This window comes from Mucor velutinosus (assembly GCF_035048745.1).
Source record: "Mucor velutinosus strain NIH1002 chromosome Unknown tig00001555, whole genome shotgun sequence".
In the NCBI taxonomy this organism is placed as follows: domain Eukaryota; kingdom Fungi; phylum Mucoromycota; class Mucoromycetes; order Mucorales; family Mucoraceae; genus Mucor; species Mucor velutinosus.
The window spans coordinates 171,432-190,508 of NW_027041902.1; the positions used below are offsets into that span (position 1 = coordinate 171,432).

Below are 19,077 nucleotides of genomic sequence, written 5' to 3' on the forward strand. Positions count from 1 at the left end.
CACACCCAACAATTGCGATGTGTAAACTACCAATATGATATTGAAAATGTGTCTTTTTCTATAGAAACTCGACTTAGAATCGAGCGAATAGTTTGATTAGATGATTAGAGTACGATAGTCAGCCTTGTGCCTGGATGAAGTATTTATTCCGTTAGAGGAGGATATACAATATTCAGAATACGGCAGTAAGGTCCTCTGCTATATTATGTACTCTTGCTTCGTCTTGCATTGCCATCTATACAGAGAAAAATAGAGTACATTAGTCATTGCTCGTTGGCATGGGTAGAGAACTTACATAATTGATTGACATAAAATGATTTACTTTTGTTGCAATTGCTGGTTCTTCATTACTTGCTTCCATTCTGAAGTCCTGTATTTCATTAATAAGCAATATTAATGAGATGAGCACGTAACAAAAGTGAAGCCCCTTGCCATTTTCCTTGGCTTCGTTGTCTAACGTCTCCACATGGCGCGAGAAGAGACTCTTAACCTTCAAACTCTTGATTCTACTTCATGTTTTTTTTAAAGGAAATACTGTTTACTCGCACCAATTCAGAAATACAAATTCATCATTTACAGATTCTGAATGCTATAAAAAGCTTTTCTGATGTTTCCATTTTTCTTGCACTTTCGAAAAACAGAACAAAAGCAGGCGAATCTAATATCGCACAAAAATGCCGATCAAAGACTTTATGACATTTATCCCGTACAAGTTGATAGACTGGGTGATACTGCTGATCTAAACCGCTATTTTTGTGTTTAAAAGAGAAAAAGTTATAATAATCCTTGAAGCATAAAACGTTTTATTATAGTTTTCAATAGTTAACTGACTATTGAATGGTAATGGGATGGCCAGAATACTGTTGTAACATCAATGTAAACAACACTGCTAACCTAAAGTAGTACCAATACAACCTCCCCGCATAATAAATTTAAAACAATTTCCTCATCATATTAAACTGTTGTGCAATGGATGCCAGATTGAATAGTTGCATCGTATTATCTTACTATTAAATGAAGTAGGCATTCAATGGTATCTATTTGGCTACCCTTTTATTATAATTTTAAATGAGAAATCAATAGGAGATTAACTAGCTAGGATCCTTTGGTGCTTCAACCTCTCAGCCAATCAAATCGCTTGAAAACTCCGCTGACCTAAAAAAAATTTTGCGAGGGTTTCCCCCTGTTTTGATGTGAGGCAAAATTTTAAGCGCCGCTATATAGCAATATAGCTGTTACTATCATCAAATTTCCCTCGGGTGCTAGAGCATGCCTTACTTACACCACCTAGCTTTAAATTCAGGCATTGAGACCCTCAATCATCACTAAAGTAAGTAGCGATAACCAAGTGGAGGCGGCCTATCTACCTCCTGGTGTCGGATAATGTCTTGTTGAGCTTCAGGGATAGGCACATCCACACAACGTAAAAAAACAGGTATGCTTCAAAGAAACATAATAAAAGAAAAAAAAAAGGAAAGGAAGGAAACAACATCATGCTACAATACTATAGGAGTATAGTAGTATATGTAAGCAAAGAAAAAAAAAGGATACTCACGCGCAATGAGTCAAAGAAAAGCATAACAAATACAAAATCAAAGATGTTTATAACAGCTCATCGTTGTTGCAACAGAAATACATACATGAGCAACGTGTATGGTAATAATCTGATGTAAAGCAACACAAACATGCACAGTTGCAGAAGCAACAGCAGTAGTATGAGTGTGTAATACAACATAACAACTAATATTGTTTCATATGAAGCAACAGAGGCAACACAAACAACAACCCACGGCCATATAACAAAGTATTACAGCGGTAATACAAGAATATAACAGTGCATGATGCTTGTTGTTCATATATACGAAGCAACAACATTACAGTTATTTGTTGAGCTGATCATATCACAGCCAACAAAAGAAAGAAAAAGAAAACGCAACAACGCAAACATTATGAATGCATTATCACGAAAAAGGAAGTAATAATACAAACGTTCAAAGAAGTTTTATATTATTGCGACCAGATGAAAAAAGATACTTACCACTTACCGCCACAACCCAATATAATAGACCAGAAAGCCAGCATACAGCAGACACCAGACCAAAGGATACACAAACACCAGGGAAAGACCGCAGAAGCAACAATAGACCATCAAAGCGAGCACCATCAAATACGCAGCAAAAGACTAGAAATGGGTCCCAAAATAGAACAATTCACAGTATAGCTACAGTACAAAACGCGTTAACATTGTATCCTACGTCTACTGAGCTGCTGTCAATCATACTTGCTTTAGTTCCATCAACAAAGATAGCCTTGTTTTATCAGTAAAAGGTTTGCAAAATAATTAAAAAAAAAGGGGGGGGGGAAAAACGCTAGTAATATAAAAAAGGGAAGAATGCTAATAAAAGATTGAGGTTGAAAACCGTCACTAGTCTCCATATAATATGGAGTAAGCACTGGAGACTTGACAGCTTGCTTACAGGACAGCAAAGCAAGATTGGGGTTAGCGGTTTCTACCGCAAGGTTTGCCAACACCTTGTTTATCGATCGGTCAACTGTAATTAAGAGGTTGTATTTAACAAAGATAGCAAATTTTGCGTTCCAATTTAGCCACACACTGCAAAAACGGTATTTCAAAATATCCATAGCCCAGCCTTTATATTGCGCAAAATAAGGATCCATATGTAATGAAATAGCCAACCAAACGCAACTTGATTGTAAACCGAAATTCACCAAATAGCACTCATTCAAATTCATGCTATTTGGATCTACTAGTAAAGCGCTGAAATGTACATCAACAACCATTTAAACATACTAAAGTAAAGATAAATGCTTATATCGCACATCGTGTGAATGAATCACTCCTGATCACAGTGTATTCAATCACACCCATGATGGTCGTAATAAGGGATGTTATCTTTATCCAAATAAAATCAAATCAATAACAAGCATATTCAAATATGACAACTATGCCCTGCTGCCATAGTTGCACAATATCCCAGATAAAGGATTCCATACTTCAATAACAAACATCACGCTTTAAACCATCAAGGTTACATTAAATCATGCTATGACGATAGCTCACCCAAGCCCATCAAGGTTACTCAAATCCACCCTTATGGCCAGTGCTCTTGCATTGATTACCACTTTAAATCAAGTATCAACAACATTTGTCAGATATCGCAATAGCAGAACCTATTGCTCTCTATCATCACTAATCCTACAAGCTAGTTGCAAATGTATAAATACTCTTCTTTTTTTTTACTCAATTCCAGGATTTTCAGTTCATTTTATACACAAATAAAATACAGTTGATTTCTATTATTGTATTTTACTATTGCTTTATTTTTTTTGTGAAATCTATTCAAACCTGATTTCACTGCATGTACATCTAGGTCTTCCAGGTGAAAGAATTAAAATCTCATCAAATTTAAATATGTTGTAGAGTAATGATATTGGAGCAACTTCTAAGGGGAAAACTAGTATTGAAAATGCTTACTTTTTGAGTTAATCGACATCAGAGATGTTATTTTTAAGCGGGCGGAAATACATATCTTAAATTGAAAATCTTATTATTATCGAACAAAGCAAGCTACAGTTGTCTAGTCTTAACAACATGATTCTTCAACATGTTAGGTGTTAAGCACAAAGAATAAAAGGATTATTATTTGTAGCTTATAAAAAAATGTTCGATATTATAAAAACAAGAAAAGACTTATTTGAATAAGATCAGACACAAAAACTAAAGATTTATTGATGAAGACAAGAGTTATTCTATTTATATTAAGTTTTGAATGCCAAAGTAACAATTTATCTTGTACAACGCTTATCACATCTGGTGAACCTCAGTATTTAGATAGCTGAGATGCACTTCACTTATCATAGCTTGTCCATGTTGTTGCACAACACAGACATATCTACCCATCAAGAATACCTTAATCTTTATAGACACTTGCAGCCCTTCTGGCACCTGAAGAAGCTACTAACCTTTAAGCTTACGTTCACTTAGTGAAATCCTGCACTACAGTCCTTTGAAAATTGTTCATTTCTACGATCTTTCCTTATTACTCATCCACATTGTTCTGAATAACCCTAAGTCAAACATCCGCTACTCAACCAAAGTACCCTCTATAACTTTTAGTAGACATATAACCCAGGTTTGTATACTAATTGAAAAGTTTTACTAACAGCAGCTGTCCAAAATTTGCAGATTTTTCAAATCTCAAATTTCTCATCCTCTCAACATCCAATCTAAAATCCAATTGCACCACCATTTTCTAAGCGTAAAACTGTTATAGGGACATGCTACTTTCAAAGCTCTAGCATCATTGAGGTTGTCTTGAAAGTAGCAGATTCATCAGAATATGATCAGTTCCAAAAAGTAGGCTTATATCTTCTGGGTTGTTGGATATTCATCAGATTGATCTGTTTAGAGATATCAAATTGGGATCACGTTTTATCATTTGGGCTTCATCAATCAGATCTTATCCTCTTGAACGAATCAATGGTGACATAAAAGCTATTGACCTTTCAGTATCATTCTCTTCACAATGTTCTTTCGGCTATCTTTTCTCCGCCCATTCAAAGGATCTGTGAATTGACCCAATGTAAGTAATGGTTGGAAAGCGTTACTGTCTGTTTTGTACTTTTTGTTACAATTGTTGCTCTTTATTATTTGCTTCCGTTACGAAGCTTGCGTTTTTTATAATGAGCAATGGCAGTGATATATATGTATGTATGCATGTATTTTGAACAAGAAAAATGCATGGCATTCACCTTAGCTTCTGCCATCAAATCATTTGCATGGCGGAAGTCGCCTTCCACATCCCGAGTATTGATATCTTTTATATAGTTTACCTTCAAAACCGAGGGCAGCTTTTGTTGATGCTCAGATCCATACCATCAAAGCGATTAGTGGGAGAGACGGGCATTCTTGAAATAGGAAGGTTGAATAATGTAAAGTTTTGCCTAGAATGAGGTATTTTTAACAGGAAGAAAATGGCGATTGAAAGACAAATGAATTGTTGACTGTATCCATTGTTGACTGTGGTGTGAGGGCAATGGTGCTACGATATCACAGATGAGGGTGACGATGCGCCATGTATGCCTTTTAACCACGCTTGAAAGGCTGTAGGTATATGTGATTGACAACCAGTTTGAAATTCTCAAAAATTACTTGTAAGCCGAAAATCAGAATATCAAAATCAATGAACGAGAAACACTTATACACTTCATATGTATTATGTTAGTGCCCATCTACTCGGAAATGCGCCAAACACTATCCGTTTCATGATTTCAGAGTATTGACACAGATTCTAGCCTCAATAACTTTAGCCTTAATACATCAGATGTTTGAAAATAGCACTCAAATTCCTTAATTGATGTAAGTATTTGTGCAAATGTAAATTGGCAGAACCGATCTCCACAAGCTTTAAAAACTAATCGTCTCTGTAATGCTTCCAATGATGTCAAGGATAAGTCATAGCTTTTGTATTGATATGTATGTGACATTAGTCTATATCTACTGTATAAATGTCTGTCTATTGTCTATGTCGAGGAGGAGGAGGATGATAATGCGGAAGCTGCTGTTGGCATGGTGGCGGATGAGGTGTGCTGAGAGTTATCGGGATTGATGAGCTTCAGAGATTGCAATGATTTTTGGTTCATGTGAGATAAATAAGAGTTCCATGCAATTCCAAAGCACGAGTTCACGATAGGTCTATAGTGGATGGGTATCATTGAGAATGTAAATATGTTCACAAATGGCCAGTAGCAGTAAGCGTTCATGAGTCCCTTAAAGTAGCTGTTTTCAAACTTCATCTTGATCTCGTTCACTGTACGACCTTCTAATATCGAGATACCTCCCATGAATATGGCGAGAATAGCCGGCGAAAATACAGCTTGATCTATGCCGACTCTTACAAATGTTGCTGTATGGTAACTGTAAGCAAACTCCATCTCGTCTTTTTGTGAGAGCCACATACCTGCCCACTTGTTCTTGATTTTTACAGCATTATTAATGAATCCAAACCAGCTGCCTACCAAGGGACCATTGATGGCACCTGCATAGATCATAATGCGAACAGAACGGCCTATATCATGGTTGTCAAACCCTTTCTTCTCGATCACTTGCTGAGAAATGATATCGCCCAAGGTCATCATGAACGCTGTGATTATTCATTATTAGTCATAGCGCTCTGCTGAAGGCATTTGGCATCATACATGATTGCATCGCAAATGTTCGGATGGGTTTATTGATAATGTTGTATTGATACTTTTGTATAAAAGTATTCATTGATGGTTATTTGATCAAGTAGTAGAAAAAGAAATGAAAAAAGGGGGAAGAAAAAGGGTTTACCCTATTGTTGTGTGTGTGGGGTAAAGAGGAAGAAGGGGCAATCTTTATCCTCACTGATTTCAAACAGAGATTGGCAAAGTGTGGTTGGACAATTTCTTGTATGTTGCGATAGTGATAAAGTATGCTGCTATTCAGTGTAGTGGTGGGCTCTCTCGACAGGCTCTGTTTCAAACTAAAACGCAGTGATGGCAAGATTGCAAGCGTTTTTTTTTTTTTTTGCCTGCTGTAGCTACCTGTAATGATGGTTGCATAGTTCTTTGCATGCAATTTCTTGCGTGTAAGTTGCAATGGTGGAATGCTCATGCATTGGCGCATTTATCCATGCCACCCATTTCATTATTGAATGCCAAATCATCATGCGCATTATAAACAAGCCTGGTGTTGTCATAATAAATAATGAAACGCTCATTTTAGTGCCACCATGCTCCAAACATCTCACATGTATTTATGCAAACGGGTCTATGTGAAGCAACCAGTTTGCACACATTTGATCGGAGAAAGCTTGAATCCACCAGGCTCCCTTACCCAAGCAAATGCTCGCAGTATTGACTATACATCTATATATTGGAGTTCTTATTCAGAGCCTAATAGTCTATCAAAAGGGCTACATCATAGGGATGCCAGAGCAAATAGCAAGAGCCGCACTGTTTAATCTCAACTGTGGCATGTTTGATGATTAATCAAAACTGAAAGTCTCCACACCTTGCTTAATTTCCTGGGACAAAAGAAGGCTCCAATTATACCGAAATGATGAGATTTAAGAACCGTGGCCAATTGATGTTTCCTATCCCAAAAGTTGAATTCGTCAACGGCTTGATATTAACCCACACGCTCTTTCTGGAATTCCCATTCTCTCTTTTCTTTTTCTCTTTACAACAACAAAAAAAAAGCATGAACCACTCATTTCTAATTCATGTGTCAAAGACCATTCCTCGCTCCAAAGTGAATCAAGCGATTTGGTCACAGCTACAATCACCAGCAGCACCTAAACCTCTGAATTTACGTTCGTTTTCAACTAGCCGCAGCCAAGGCAACGTGTCCATCTGGGGTGGGGAAAATGTCATTCGAGCTGCCAGAAAGAACCACCAATCATTATGCATTGGACTCGAGCCTATTCGCAATGCAGCAGTATTGCGTCGTGCTGCTTCGTCTTATTCAACTGTCGAGATGAAGGATCGTGATCCCAAAGACAATCCCTCTGATCAAGCACCTCCACCAGCCAACAATGGTGGCAATACAGCCGGCAATGGCGATGGCCATGAAGGCGGCAACGGTAGTAATAGCAATGGAAATGGAGATGGCAAATCAAACAAGAACCATTCATGGGATGTAGTGGACAATCAGCTTCAAAAGCCAACTGTGCCCGAGGTGTATCCCCAAGTGTTGGCACTCCCTATCGCTGGTCGACCTTTATTTCCCGGATTTTACAAGGCAGTTGTCATCAAAGAGCCAACTGTTACTGCAGCAATCAAAGAGCTTATGAAGCGCGGTCAACCTTACGTGGGTGCTTTTCTCTTAAAAGACGAAGGATTGGACGTAGACACAATTACCAACATTGACCAAGTGCACAAAGTGGGCGTGTTTGCTCAGATCACAAGCGTGTTTCCTGCGACATCTGGAAAAGAGGAAACGGGATTGACGGCAGTGCTGTATCCTCATCGACGTATCAAGATCAACGAACTGCTCCCCATCAAGGAGAAACACAGCGTGGCTGCTGTGGAAGAAGTGACATCCAACAAGCCTGCAGTTGCTGACGAGGGCGACAAGGCGGTTGAAAAGGTATCAAAGAAGGCCAAATCTGAATTTGAGCCCGAGAAAGCTGTCGTGCAAAAGTCAGGTAAGAACATGCTTAAATTGTGTGTGTGTGTGTGTGTGTGTGTTGACATGACACTCATCTTTTTCTGCTGCGTAGATGAATTCTTGTCAGATGAAGCTGCTGCTGCAGAGGCCAATAAGACCGACTCACAGTATGCCACCTCATTTTTGGCTGATGATTATGCTGTATCACTTGTCAATGTCGAGAACTTTGTAGAACCTGAATTTTCCAAAAAGAGCCCTTACATTCGCGCAGTAACATCTGAAATCGTCTCTGTATTCAAGGAAATTGCATCGTTGAATCCTCTCTTCAGAGACCAAATCGCCAGCTTTTCCATGTCACAGTCTGCTGGTAACGTCTTTGATGAGCCCTCCAAGTTGGCTGATTTCGCTGCTGCCGTGTCTGCTGGTGAAGCATTGGAGCTTCAAGAAGTATTGGAAACATTGCCTGTTGAGGAAAGACTTCAAAAGTCGCTTGTCGTCCTCAAGAAGGAGCTCATGAATGCTCAGCTACAAAACAAGATCTCCAAGGATGTCGAGAGCAAAATTGCCAAGCGTCAGCGTGAGTATTACTTGATGGAGCAATTGAAGGGTATCAAAAAGGAGCTTGGATTGGAAAGCGATGGCAAAGACAAGTTGGTGGAGGGATTCAAGGAGAAGGCCACCAAGCTCGCTATGCCAGCTACTGTCAAGAAGGTGTTTGACGAAGAGATTAACAAGCTTGCTCATCTTGAACCGGCTGCCTCCGAGTTCAATGTCACTCGCAACTATCTGGATTGGATCACACAAATCCCTTGGGGTCAACGCTCGCGTGAAAACTACAACATTAAGCATGCCACCACTGTCTTGGATGAAGATCACTATGGCTTGAAGGACGTCAAGGATAGAATTTTGGAGTTCATTGCTGTTGGTAAATTAAGAGGCACCGTCGAGGGTAAGATTCTCTGTCTCTCTGGGCCTCCTGGTGTTGGTAAAACCTCCATTGGTAAGAGTATTGCCAGAGCATTGGATCGTGAATTCTTCCGTTTCTCTGTGGGTGGTTTGACGGACGTTGCTGAAATCAAGGGTCATCGTCGTACCTATGTTGGTGCCATGCCTGGTAAAGTGATTCAGGCTTTGAAGAAGGTGCAAACTGAAAATCCCTTGATCTTGATTGATGAAATTGATAAGCTGGGTCGTGGCCACCAAGGCGACCCATCCTCTGCACTTTTGGAGCTGCTGGATCCTGAACAAAACAGCAGTTTCTTGGATCACTACATGGATGTCCCCGTCGATTTATCCAAAGTGCTCTTTGTCTGTACCGCCAATGTGTTGGATACCATTCCCGGCCCACTTTTGGATCGTATGGAAGTCATTCAACTTTCTGGCTACATTGCTGAAGAAAAGGCTGCCATTGCAGAAAAGTACCTTGCTCCTGCTGCCAAAACCGCTGCAGGCCTTGAAGATGTCAATGTTAATTTGACTCCTGAAGCCATTGATGCTTTGATCAAGAACTATTGTCGCGAAAGCGGTGTTCGTAACTTGAAGAAGCACATTGACAAGGTCTTCCGCAAGGCTGCTTTCAAGGTGGTTCAAGAGTTTGGTGAAGATGAAAAGAAGCCAGTCGAGGAAACCAAGGTTGAGGAAACGAAGCAAGATGACGCTAGCACTGAAACCAAGCCTAAAGAGGAGAAGCAAGACAGAAAGCCTCTTGTTGTTTCCAAAGATGTTTCCATTGACATTAATAATGAAAACTTGAAGGATTATGTTGGCCCTCAAGTCTATCAAGCTGAACGCCTTTATGAAAAAACTCCTCCTGGCGTTGTCATGGGCTTAGCTTGGACTAGCATGGGTAAACCGATGATATATATATTTTGTATACATGTTGATGCTAACTGGTTTTTTTTTATGATGACAGGTGGCACTTCTCTTTACATTGAGTCTGTTTTAGAGTCTTCACTCAGCCCCAAATCCACCCCTCATCTCTCAAAGACTGGCCAGCTCGGCGATGTCATGAAGGAATCTACAAGCATTGCTTATACATACGCAAAGTCTCTGATGGCTACACATTTCCCCAAGAACAAGTTCTTTGACAAGGCCAAGGTTCATTTGCACTGTCCCGCTGGCGCTGTTCCCAAGGATGGTAAATAGCATGTGTATTAAGATATGTTGCAGGTTGTATTAACATTGAGTTGTGATAACAGGTCCTTCTGCCGGTGTCACAATGACCACTGCATTAATGTCATTAGCTCTCAACAGACCTGTCAGTTCCAACATTGCCATGACAGGTGAATTGACTGTTACTGGTAAAGTATTGAAGATTGGCGGTTTGAAGGAAAAGACAATTGCTGCCAAGCGTTCCAAGGTGAACACCATCTTGTTCCCTAAGGATAACCAAGCTGATTGGGATGAGTTACCCGACTACATCAAGGAGGGCTTGACCGGTGTGCCTTGCGACACGTACAAGGATGTCTATGATGTTGTCTTTGGCGATATCCAAAAAGAAGAAGTCGAGAATGTTTGGAGTGATGTTTTGAAGGAAGAAGAGGAAAAGAAGGAGACCACTACTGCTTAACCATAGACCTTGTCAATAGAAATATAAGCCTTGAATCTGTACAAGTTTTTACTAATTGATGTATGGCCATATTTTGAGTTGGGGCAGGCAATACAATTATAATGTCTTCCTGTATATAGATTGCTTTCATTACTGTAGAGGTAGAGGACCGTAAATGAGCTAGGTTCCCGAGGACAGAGATTGGGGTTGCTTAATTGCAAATGACAAACAAAACGCTGAGAACGAGAACTGTATTCTCTGTGCTACATTTGATGTAACTGATTTACAAACGATGGTATTAATAGATACATATGACGAGAGTGATAGACTTGGACGCTAGTCAAGTTTGTAATGGACAACACCTACCTTGCTATACAATGATAGAGCATGCGACAGATAAAGCGACTCACCATACATGTGAACACAGATTATATGCGCTGCTTTACATAGTATTAGAATACAACATGTGTGTAAAGTCGATATATTTAGTGACCATAAAACTGGTGCTGCCTCCTTAATACATATTGGATTAATTTGCCTCTCCATTCTATTTTCTCTCTTTCTTTCTCTTTGATTGCATAAGCATACGTATAAATGGACAAGAAGAGAGCTCATCACATATCAGCCCCTATATCACCCAATTACCATGGATTCGGACACTCCACATCAGACTCACTGTTTGACGATTATCCACCGCCTGCCTATCAGCCCCCACATAATATGGCAACCTCTCTTGGTGCTGTGTCTGGAGCAGCCATGCACCCACCGCCACCAGTACAAAGCAAAAGCAACCAAAATTTGAACAATTTCAATCAGATGAATCAATTCTATCATCCAACACCGCCACCACAAACTGTCATCATCTACCGTCAGCCTACTCGATCAAAAGACGCATGCTGCTGGGGATGGTATGTTCTTAACCAGAAATACATTTTCATCTACTCACTCGTACATTTCTGTAGCTTAGCAGCATTGTGCCTTTGCTTCGGGGCGAAAGAATGTTGCTAGACCCAAATCAACCTAGAAAAAAAAAAACCTCATAGAATGTATACCCCCACTCTCACATCTCCAATTTAGCATCATGATCAGCAACTTTATTGTAATTGTAATAAATTCTTATTTCGGCTGTGTGTACAACCCTTTTCCTCGTGTATTGTTGTTGGTTTGCTGTTTCCATTGAAAGTAATCGCAGCTGTGTTCTTCTCTCGGTCCATCTTTCGGTCCAGTGGGTTTGCAACAAACGTAGAATGCTCGACCCGAATTGGGCCCTTTTTTGGATACGATCCTCTCAACGCAAGGCAGCTTATGGAATGTACAAGTGGGTATTTCAGGTGTCTTGAAGATTGACGTCCATGCTTTTGCCGTCACCTGCTTTTCTTGGGCTTCCTCAATAAGTGCATTCACATCAATATCCCCCTCTAGTTCTTGGGTTGCTTGCTTTTGGGGCAGTTGCTGCTTTGTTGTCGTTGTATTTGAAATAATGTCCGTGTCAGTATTGTTTTCTGTCTTTTTAAAGAAATAGTTCATCAAGGCTGTGTTTTTAGGCGCTGGCTTCTTTGTGGATTTGAGCTTTTTCGATGGCTGCAGCTTGCTGGATGTGTTGCTGCTACCATTGCCGCTCAGCACTCTCTTTAGCGAAAGAGCAGAAGGTGTAGGTGCTGGGTTAGCCAGTGGTGGTTGAGCAGAGGATGGTGGGTTGGACGATGCTGATGATGGCTTTGCGAAATAGTTTGATAATTTGTTTTGCTTGAACTCTGGGAAATTGGATGTCAACAACGGTGAAACGTAAATAGGTTCACTTTGATCCACAATCGTTTGATTTATGGGCGAAAAGTCGGCAAACACTGGGCAATGATCTGATCCAAATATATCTGGCTGGACATCTGAATACTTGAACCATGGTTTCAAGCCTTTGGAGGCCAGTATGTAGTCAATTCTCGTACCTAGAAAGAGCTCATGTTGAGTAAAAAAAACTGGAATAAGAAAAGACACTATACAACTCGCGTTTTTTACCGAAATTTCCAGGTCTAAATAGAAGTGTGTTACAGGGTCAATAGACAGAATGATGTGATTTCCTATAATAGATAAATACCTCGCATTCAATCTTGTATTCCAACCTTGGATAGTATAAATTAATTTATATGCAATTTTCTATTGTAAATTGAAGCTTACATGTGTACATTTTTAAGCGTCCAGGGTGATAAAGACGGGTCATGTCAATCAGAGGCCCCTTGGGGTCAATCATATTATCCAGCCATCGTCTATGCGGTAGATCCTTAAAATCAGCAATGCAGTGATCCTTCATACTCTGTTTTGCATCGCAGTGATCCATCTCCTCGTGCACTGCGTTGATATCACCCACCAGCAGCACTTGCTTGCCTTTTTCTAGAAACGATTCAATGCGCTTTTGCACACAGTGGTGATAATCCATCTTGAAATCGCTGCGGCTCTCATTCGAATCGTTTGGGAAGTAGATGTTGAACAGAACAAAGAACCCAAAATCCAAAATGATACATCGACCTTCATCATCCAGTAGTTTTGCTGGCGTGCTCAAGTCATATTCAAAATCATCGTCTGCGGCATCGAGCACGCCTGTGATGCCTTCATACGTTCGTCTTGGCTGTGTTGCTGTATCCTTGACATATACGGCGACTCCAGAGTACCCCAATTTGACTTTTGAGAATGAGAAATACGCATGATAGCCTGGCACAAGAGCCATCTCTTTGGACAACTTGGATCGTTGACATTTGACCTCTTGAAAACTGGTGGGCTGAGGTGTCAACAAACGGACAAGTATGATGTTTTGAGTGAGCGAGTGTACCTACCAAATAATATCCGAATCTAACGCGTCTAATAGAACCTTGCAAGCTATTTAGTACCAATCAACAGATTTGCAATGCAAAATTACTTTATAAGACTTGGTCTCAGACCATGGATGATATTGCAAGGTAGTGGCTAATCCATTCACGTTCCATGTCAGCACTCTCATGATGTTTTGGCTTGTGAAAAGAGCAAGTCTACTGCGCAAGCTGAAGGTCGCTGAGATGCAATTGCATTGGTCCATGGTGTGAGCATATGAAAACTCTCCTGGAATAGCAATTGCTCTCATACACCCTGTGATGAACGGCCTTTGAACTCGACATTCATGCGTCTCCATGGCAACAGCACTCATCACGCACAGCAGAGACCAGAATTACGCGCTAGATAATCTCACGTCATTGCACTGATGTGATTTATAGCTTGATTTATCCATTTCGGTAAACGCAAAGCTCTCTGAATAGGGTCAAATGCTCAAATCTTACCTAGAGATCCTAAAAAAGGCGTAGATCAAAAGGTTAATCCGGCTGATTAAAGAGATTTGTATGACCAATCAACATTTTCATGCAATTTAGCCCAGGTACAAGTGTCTAATTGTGTTGTGATACAGTGCGCAATTCCCTTACGGAGTATTTCACTATCATCTCTGTGACGTATAGCATGTTTGTTCATCACAATGCATTACAATCGCATAGATAACAAACAGATGACATAATGATTGGATGGATTTAGGTAGTATTGTTGTATATATCTTGCATTTTGAACATGTGATGCATTTCTCTGGTGCCTTTTCCTTACCGTGGTGGGAAGAATGAGTTTTTTTTTTGTAACTCTGCCAATGTGCTAAATGAATCGGAAAAAATCGGGCCTGCCAGTGTAGGCTTCATTTACACCACACACTGTAAATTCATGGCATTTAGCATTTTGCACATTGAACATGTCAATGATGTATTTCAAGGGGTGCCACTTTGAAGAGCGAGAGAGAGAGAGAAAGAGAGGAGGTTGAGTAGCAAATTAAGGAGATATATTTCAATGCGAGTATAGATCTTATCAACCACCAACCGTTTTTTCACAAAGGAGACGCATTATTACAGTGAAATGTAAGATTGCTTATCTTTATTGTTTGATGCGCTTCAAAAATTTTCATTGGTCAAGATAATAAAATATAGCTAAATCAATTTGATCCTGATAAGACACTTTGTATGATTGGCCAAGTCGGAATCTTTCCTATAAACTCATGATTTTTTATTTTTGTTTATATTAGGAGACTATATCCCAATTGACCTTTCTCTTTTCCTTTTTTTTTTCTAATTTTCATCACATTTATTAAGATTATATCAAACATAAAAGAAGATTCAAAGAAATAAATGTTTAATACCAACAATAAGAAATGCCAATTGAATACGCACATTAAGAACAAAAACTCTCTTCACATTGACACTGATCCATTGGGCATTTCCTTTTATGAGAGCGACCTCAAACAGGGCTCTGCTCATGCCATCGTATCGCCTGTCTTGACCCACCCCAAGAAGCAATTACAACAGCCTGAATCACTGTCACCGTTCCCGTCACCCTCATCCTCCTCTTCATCACTTAACGCAACATCACCAACAGCTACATCCTCCCATCACCACGAATCAAAATCATTTCCGCGACGAGCCGACGTTTCCCGCAACAAGTGTCAACTGAATCGTCCAAGCCAATCAATGCAATCCCCCTCCAGAATATCTGCAAAATCATGGGAGAGCATCAAAAGCCCCGCTGCCTCCTTTCTTGCAGGATTCGCATTGTCTCCAGTGCCATCGCAGGAAAGGCAGCCATTGGAAGATGAGCAAGAAGGCGATGAGATTGATGACTATGTCTTGGACAAGATCATTGGCTATGGCGGCTTTGCTACAGTGCGCAAAGGGTTCCGAGTATCTGATGGGCAAAAGGTGGCCATCAAGATCATCCGAAAGAACTATACACCCTTGGAGCAGAACGACATTGATTTGCGCTTGGAAAGAGAACTGTCTATCTGGAAAACACTGGATCACCCCAACATTGTCTGTCTGGAAAAAGTGTTGGAAACAGATGCTGCTACATTTCTGATCTGCGACTATTGTGCCAAGGGTAGTCTGCTGGATAAACTCAAATCACCCATGTCTGAAGAGGAAGCTCGTTCTATCTTCTTGCAACTGTGCTCTGGTGTCCGATACTTACATGAAGAAGCCAAAGTGTGCCATAAAGATCTCAAGCTGGAGAACATTCTCATTGATCAAGCCAACAATGCCAAGATTTGTGATTTCGGTTTGGCCATTTGTCAACAGCCCGTCAAGGTGAATCCAGCTACCAACTTGCCACTTTCACCTGATATCGTCAATGATCTTGACTGTGCTGCCGGCTCTCTTGCATATGCTGCACCTGAGCAGATCAAATCTGCAAAGGCCATCTCATGTCCGTCCACTGATATTTGGTCTCTCGGCGTCATCCTGTATGCTCTTGTCACTGCTCGATTACCATTCGCAGATGACTACGATCTTCGTTTACAGCAAAAAGTACTGGATGGACAATATGAAATGCCTTCAAACATATCCACTGAACTTCAAGATCTGATCAAATGTTGTCTTGATGTCAATCCAGAAACTCGTTTCAACATCAATCAAGTCATGCAATCTGCTTGGTGTACCCTATAAAATCAATTCAAAATCAATGTAAATATCACCACATCGCTATATCCTCCTCCTCCTTTCTTATATGTATATTTCTTCATCTTTTGCAACAACAACAAAAAAAAAAAAGAAAAAAACTACACCCCATCCAACTCAATGTATTCCCCCCTATCATTCTATCTCATCTTCATTCATGCTACAAAATCAATAAAATCAATAAAATTTATTATATTTTAACCATCATTGACCAAACGATCGTAGCCGTCTATGAACATGTTAGTATTTGTAACACTATCACTGACTAAACATCACTTACATGCACAGATGCCCTCCATATAACACGCCAATACAATGCCAGCACCTACCTGAGAGACAGGATGATCGAATCGTGTAAAGAATGCCAACACGTAAAAGATCTGCCAATGGTGCAAATGAATGGCTACCTGTCTGGTATATGGATTATGAACGTTCTGAGGTGCTGCAGCCACTGGTAACAGAGTGGTGCCTTCATCAGCCTGTTCCTGATGCTGTTGAGTTGCGTTTTTGTTTGTATTCCTAGTCTTCCATGAATATAACTTTGTCCTACACCAATTTTGGTTTACCTCTTTGGATAGTAAGAAGGAAGACGCCAAAATGGCAGCAGGAATGGAGAGACATGACACATAGTAGATGACAAATGGCATTGGCAGCAAGTAGCCAAGATAGATGTGATATCCTGCAAATACAAGAATGATGCTGAAGAAGTGTATCAGTTACAACAAGCACATCCTGTGTGTCATCAACTTACGCTACTGCAGTAAGAAAGACAGCCCACATCCCCTTTGGCCAGTTTCTGATATTGGGCAAAGACGTCTTGGTAAATGGCAGTTCAGCAATGAGAGCGTAGCCAAACAGTGAGGGATAAAATGCAGCCACTGTGATCCAGCTAAATGTGCATTAAGTGTGAGATGTGTGTTCAAGATGCATTGTGGATGTTTGTATACCTCAGCGTGTTGGAATAGTTGCCAAAGATGAACAGTATCAATCCATAGGAAATGCCATCAAATAAATCGCTCCAATGACGAGACATTGTCTTTTGATTTGTCTCCCATTTCAAGCGATGTGCTATAAATCGATAAACAGGGTATGGAATAATGTAGAATGCTAGTAAAAATAAACCAAACTTGAAGGGATCAAACGAATACAGAGCTGTAGCTTCTCTGTCAGTCTCCATGTTGTGGTTGGAAAAGAAGAAGAAGAAGAAGAAGAAAGAGCAATTTGTGATCTACGGCATCCAAGTATATAGTAACGAATTCGGACTTTTTTTTTAGGCCATTGAGGTGCTATTTCAAGATGAGAGGGCTTTGCTGTTTCTTTCCCACCATGGCTGAATTGCTCTATTCAAAAACAAGCGAGCAATGGCTCGAGCTGCTTGGTCATTACACAGCAGTTACACTCAAAAACCAGAAAACCATCACTGGCTATCTCTACACCATTGATCCCGCATCCCAGCATGTCGTCATGTACGATAACAAGGATCAACGCGTTGTGGTGGTCATGAACAGCTCCATTCGAGATGTAGATGGTAAGCATGCATTTTGTTTGTAGCAGCATTTGTTTATTGATATGTCTGTACTTTAGTTGATAGTCAAGATTGTATTGATTTGCACATCATCGATGCTGCATTAAAGTACCAGCAGGAAAATCAGTATACAGCTGAATGGCTTGAGAAGAGACGGCAAGGCCTGATCCAACATTTGGAAAAGGTATGTGTGAATTTGTTGATGGAAATAGACGTAAATTAATTTACGTCTTATAATAGCATCGTATACCAATCCAATGTCAAGTAAATGAACCTGTGATCCATGTCTTGGGGTGTGCACGTGTGGAATCTCCCTACGCGGCGACTAGTGTTGTATGTGATAATGCCCTGATTCGCAAGCGCGTGCGTGATATAGTATTGGACTTCTTTAATAGCAGTGGTAGTAGCAATGATGGTGAACGTGAGGAATAATAAATGGCTGTGTATATAAATGGATGAGAGATAAGGTATAGTAAAAATGGGTGGATAAAACATAGCATTCACTAAGGAACAAGGAGTGGTTGTATGTAAATGCAAGAGTGGATTAAATAAACGAGAAAAACTTAGATACACAATGGAGATGATGCTGGTTTACCCGAAGCCATGTTGTGAAGCATCACCAAGACATTCGCTGCATCTTCGTCAGTAGGAACAATTGTCTTGTGTGCCTGCTGTGGCGATGTACTGCGCTTCTCTGACACAGGGTATCTGGGTGCCAGTGCTTGTTGTGATGGTGATGAAGACGATGATGACATGACTCTGGTACCATGATGATGACCATTGTTGGTATTTGTAGGATAATATCGATGTTTCTCATGCTGATCATGCTTTCGTTTTCCATTGTACATGTTCTTTTTTATTTGATTTCTGAGTAGATTGGACTCTAATGTATGCAGATCGTATCTCTCGAATCCATATTGTCGCTTGAAATTGGCTAATGCTAATCGCGTTTTGAGTCGATGGATCATCTAAGTTTCGCGTTGCTCATAAGTTTTTCCGGTGGAGATTTAAATGCACACACTCCATCCCCTTGATTTACCTGCTTGATATCTGCGTTCTTTAAGCTGAGGCTTGCTTGCGGTGGTTGTTGTTGTTGTTGCTGTGACATGATACAATCAAGAGAGTAAAAAGGAGTGAAGAAATAAGAGGAAAAAGAAAGAGGAAAAAGAAATGAGAAAAGGGAAAAAAAAATGAAATCTTTTTATATAGAGATTTTACCTTGTTTTGGACAATGACGCGCGTGGTGGAAAAGGGGATATGCTGTTATTTCTGTCTGTTGCTATTATCAGCCGTTCGAACCTGCTGTTGTTTGCTGCTGATGCTGTGCTTGTATACGATCGAAGCA

At 40.2% G+C, this 19,077-nt stretch overlaps 8 protein-coding genes across 8 annotated transcripts; 4 read left to right on the forward strand and 4 right to left on the reverse strand.

Moving 5' to 3' along the window:
- Positions 1-5,544: 5,544 nt before the first annotated feature.
- Positions 5,545-6,292, reverse strand: ATC70_008030 (uncharacterized protein; the record flags this gene model as incomplete). The annotated part of the gene is made up of 3 exons (XM_064827285.1): positions 5,545-5,927; positions 5,982-6,164; positions 6,220-6,292. 3 exons carry the CDS (start codon positions 6,290-6,292, stop codon positions 5,545-5,547), a joined length of 639 nt encoding a protein of 212 aa, XP_064687183.1.
- Positions 6,293-7,246: 954 nt separating this feature from the next.
- On the forward strand, positions 7,247-10,724 carry ATC70_008031 (uncharacterized protein; the record flags this gene model as incomplete). Its single annotated transcript, XM_064827286.1, has 4 exons — positions 7,247-8,192; positions 8,268-10,001; positions 10,068-10,292; positions 10,354-10,724. The coding sequence occupies 4 exons, from the start codon at positions 7,247-7,249 to the stop codon at positions 10,722-10,724; spliced, it is 3,276 nt and encodes a 1,091-aa protein (XP_064687184.1).
- A 573-nt stretch (positions 10,725-11,297) lies between these two features.
- Positions 11,298-11,711, forward strand: GAL11_1 (mediator complex subunit; the record flags this gene model as incomplete). The annotated part of the gene is made up of 2 exons (XM_064827287.1): positions 11,298-11,611; positions 11,666-11,711. 2 exons carry the CDS (start codon positions 11,298-11,300, stop codon positions 11,709-11,711), a joined length of 360 nt encoding a protein of 119 aa, XP_064687185.1.
- A 108-nt stretch (positions 11,712-11,819) lies between these two features.
- Positions 11,820-13,692, reverse strand: ATC70_008033 (Asparaginase; the record flags this gene model as incomplete). The annotated part of the gene is made up of 6 exons (XM_064827288.1): positions 11,820-12,646; positions 12,717-12,730; positions 12,796-12,820; positions 12,876-13,465; positions 13,529-13,563; positions 13,612-13,692. The coding sequence occupies 6 exons, from the start codon at positions 13,690-13,692 to the stop codon at positions 11,820-11,822; spliced, it is 1,572 nt and encodes a 523-aa protein (XP_064687186.1).
- Positions 13,693-14,887: 1,195 nt separating this feature from the next.
- On the forward strand, positions 14,888-16,195 carry ATC70_008034 (uncharacterized protein; the record flags this gene model as incomplete). Its single annotated transcript, XM_064827289.1, has 1 exon — positions 14,888-16,195. The coding sequence occupies one exon, from the start codon at positions 14,888-14,890 to the stop codon at positions 16,193-16,195; it is 1,308 nt and encodes a 435-aa protein (XP_064687187.1).
- A 209-nt stretch (positions 16,196-16,404) lies between these two features.
- CKA1_3 (Casein kinase II subunit alpha) lies at positions 16,405-17,384 on the reverse strand (the record flags this gene model as incomplete). The annotated part of the gene is made up of 5 exons (XM_064827290.1): positions 16,405-16,436; positions 16,488-16,698; positions 16,774-16,906; positions 16,959-17,096; positions 17,155-17,384. The coding sequence occupies 5 exons, from the start codon at positions 17,382-17,384 to the stop codon at positions 16,405-16,407; spliced, it is 744 nt and encodes a 247-aa protein (XP_064687188.1).
- A 149-nt stretch (positions 17,385-17,533) lies between these two features.
- On the forward strand, positions 17,534-18,164 carry ATC70_008036 (uncharacterized protein; the record flags this gene model as incomplete). Its single annotated transcript, XM_064827291.1, has 3 exons — positions 17,534-17,735; positions 17,792-17,916; positions 17,973-18,164. The coding sequence occupies 3 exons, from the start codon at positions 17,534-17,536 to the stop codon at positions 18,162-18,164; spliced, it is 519 nt and encodes a 172-aa protein (XP_064687189.1).
- Positions 18,165-18,295: 131 nt separating this feature from the next.
- On the reverse strand, positions 18,296-18,840 carry ATC70_008037 (ABC transporter domain-containing protein; the record flags this gene model as incomplete). The annotated part of the gene is made up of 2 exons (XM_064827292.1): positions 18,296-18,700; positions 18,772-18,840. 2 exons carry the CDS (start codon positions 18,838-18,840, stop codon positions 18,296-18,298), a joined length of 474 nt encoding a protein of 157 aa, XP_064687190.1.
- Between the last annotated feature and the right edge of the window lie 237 nt (positions 18,841-19,077).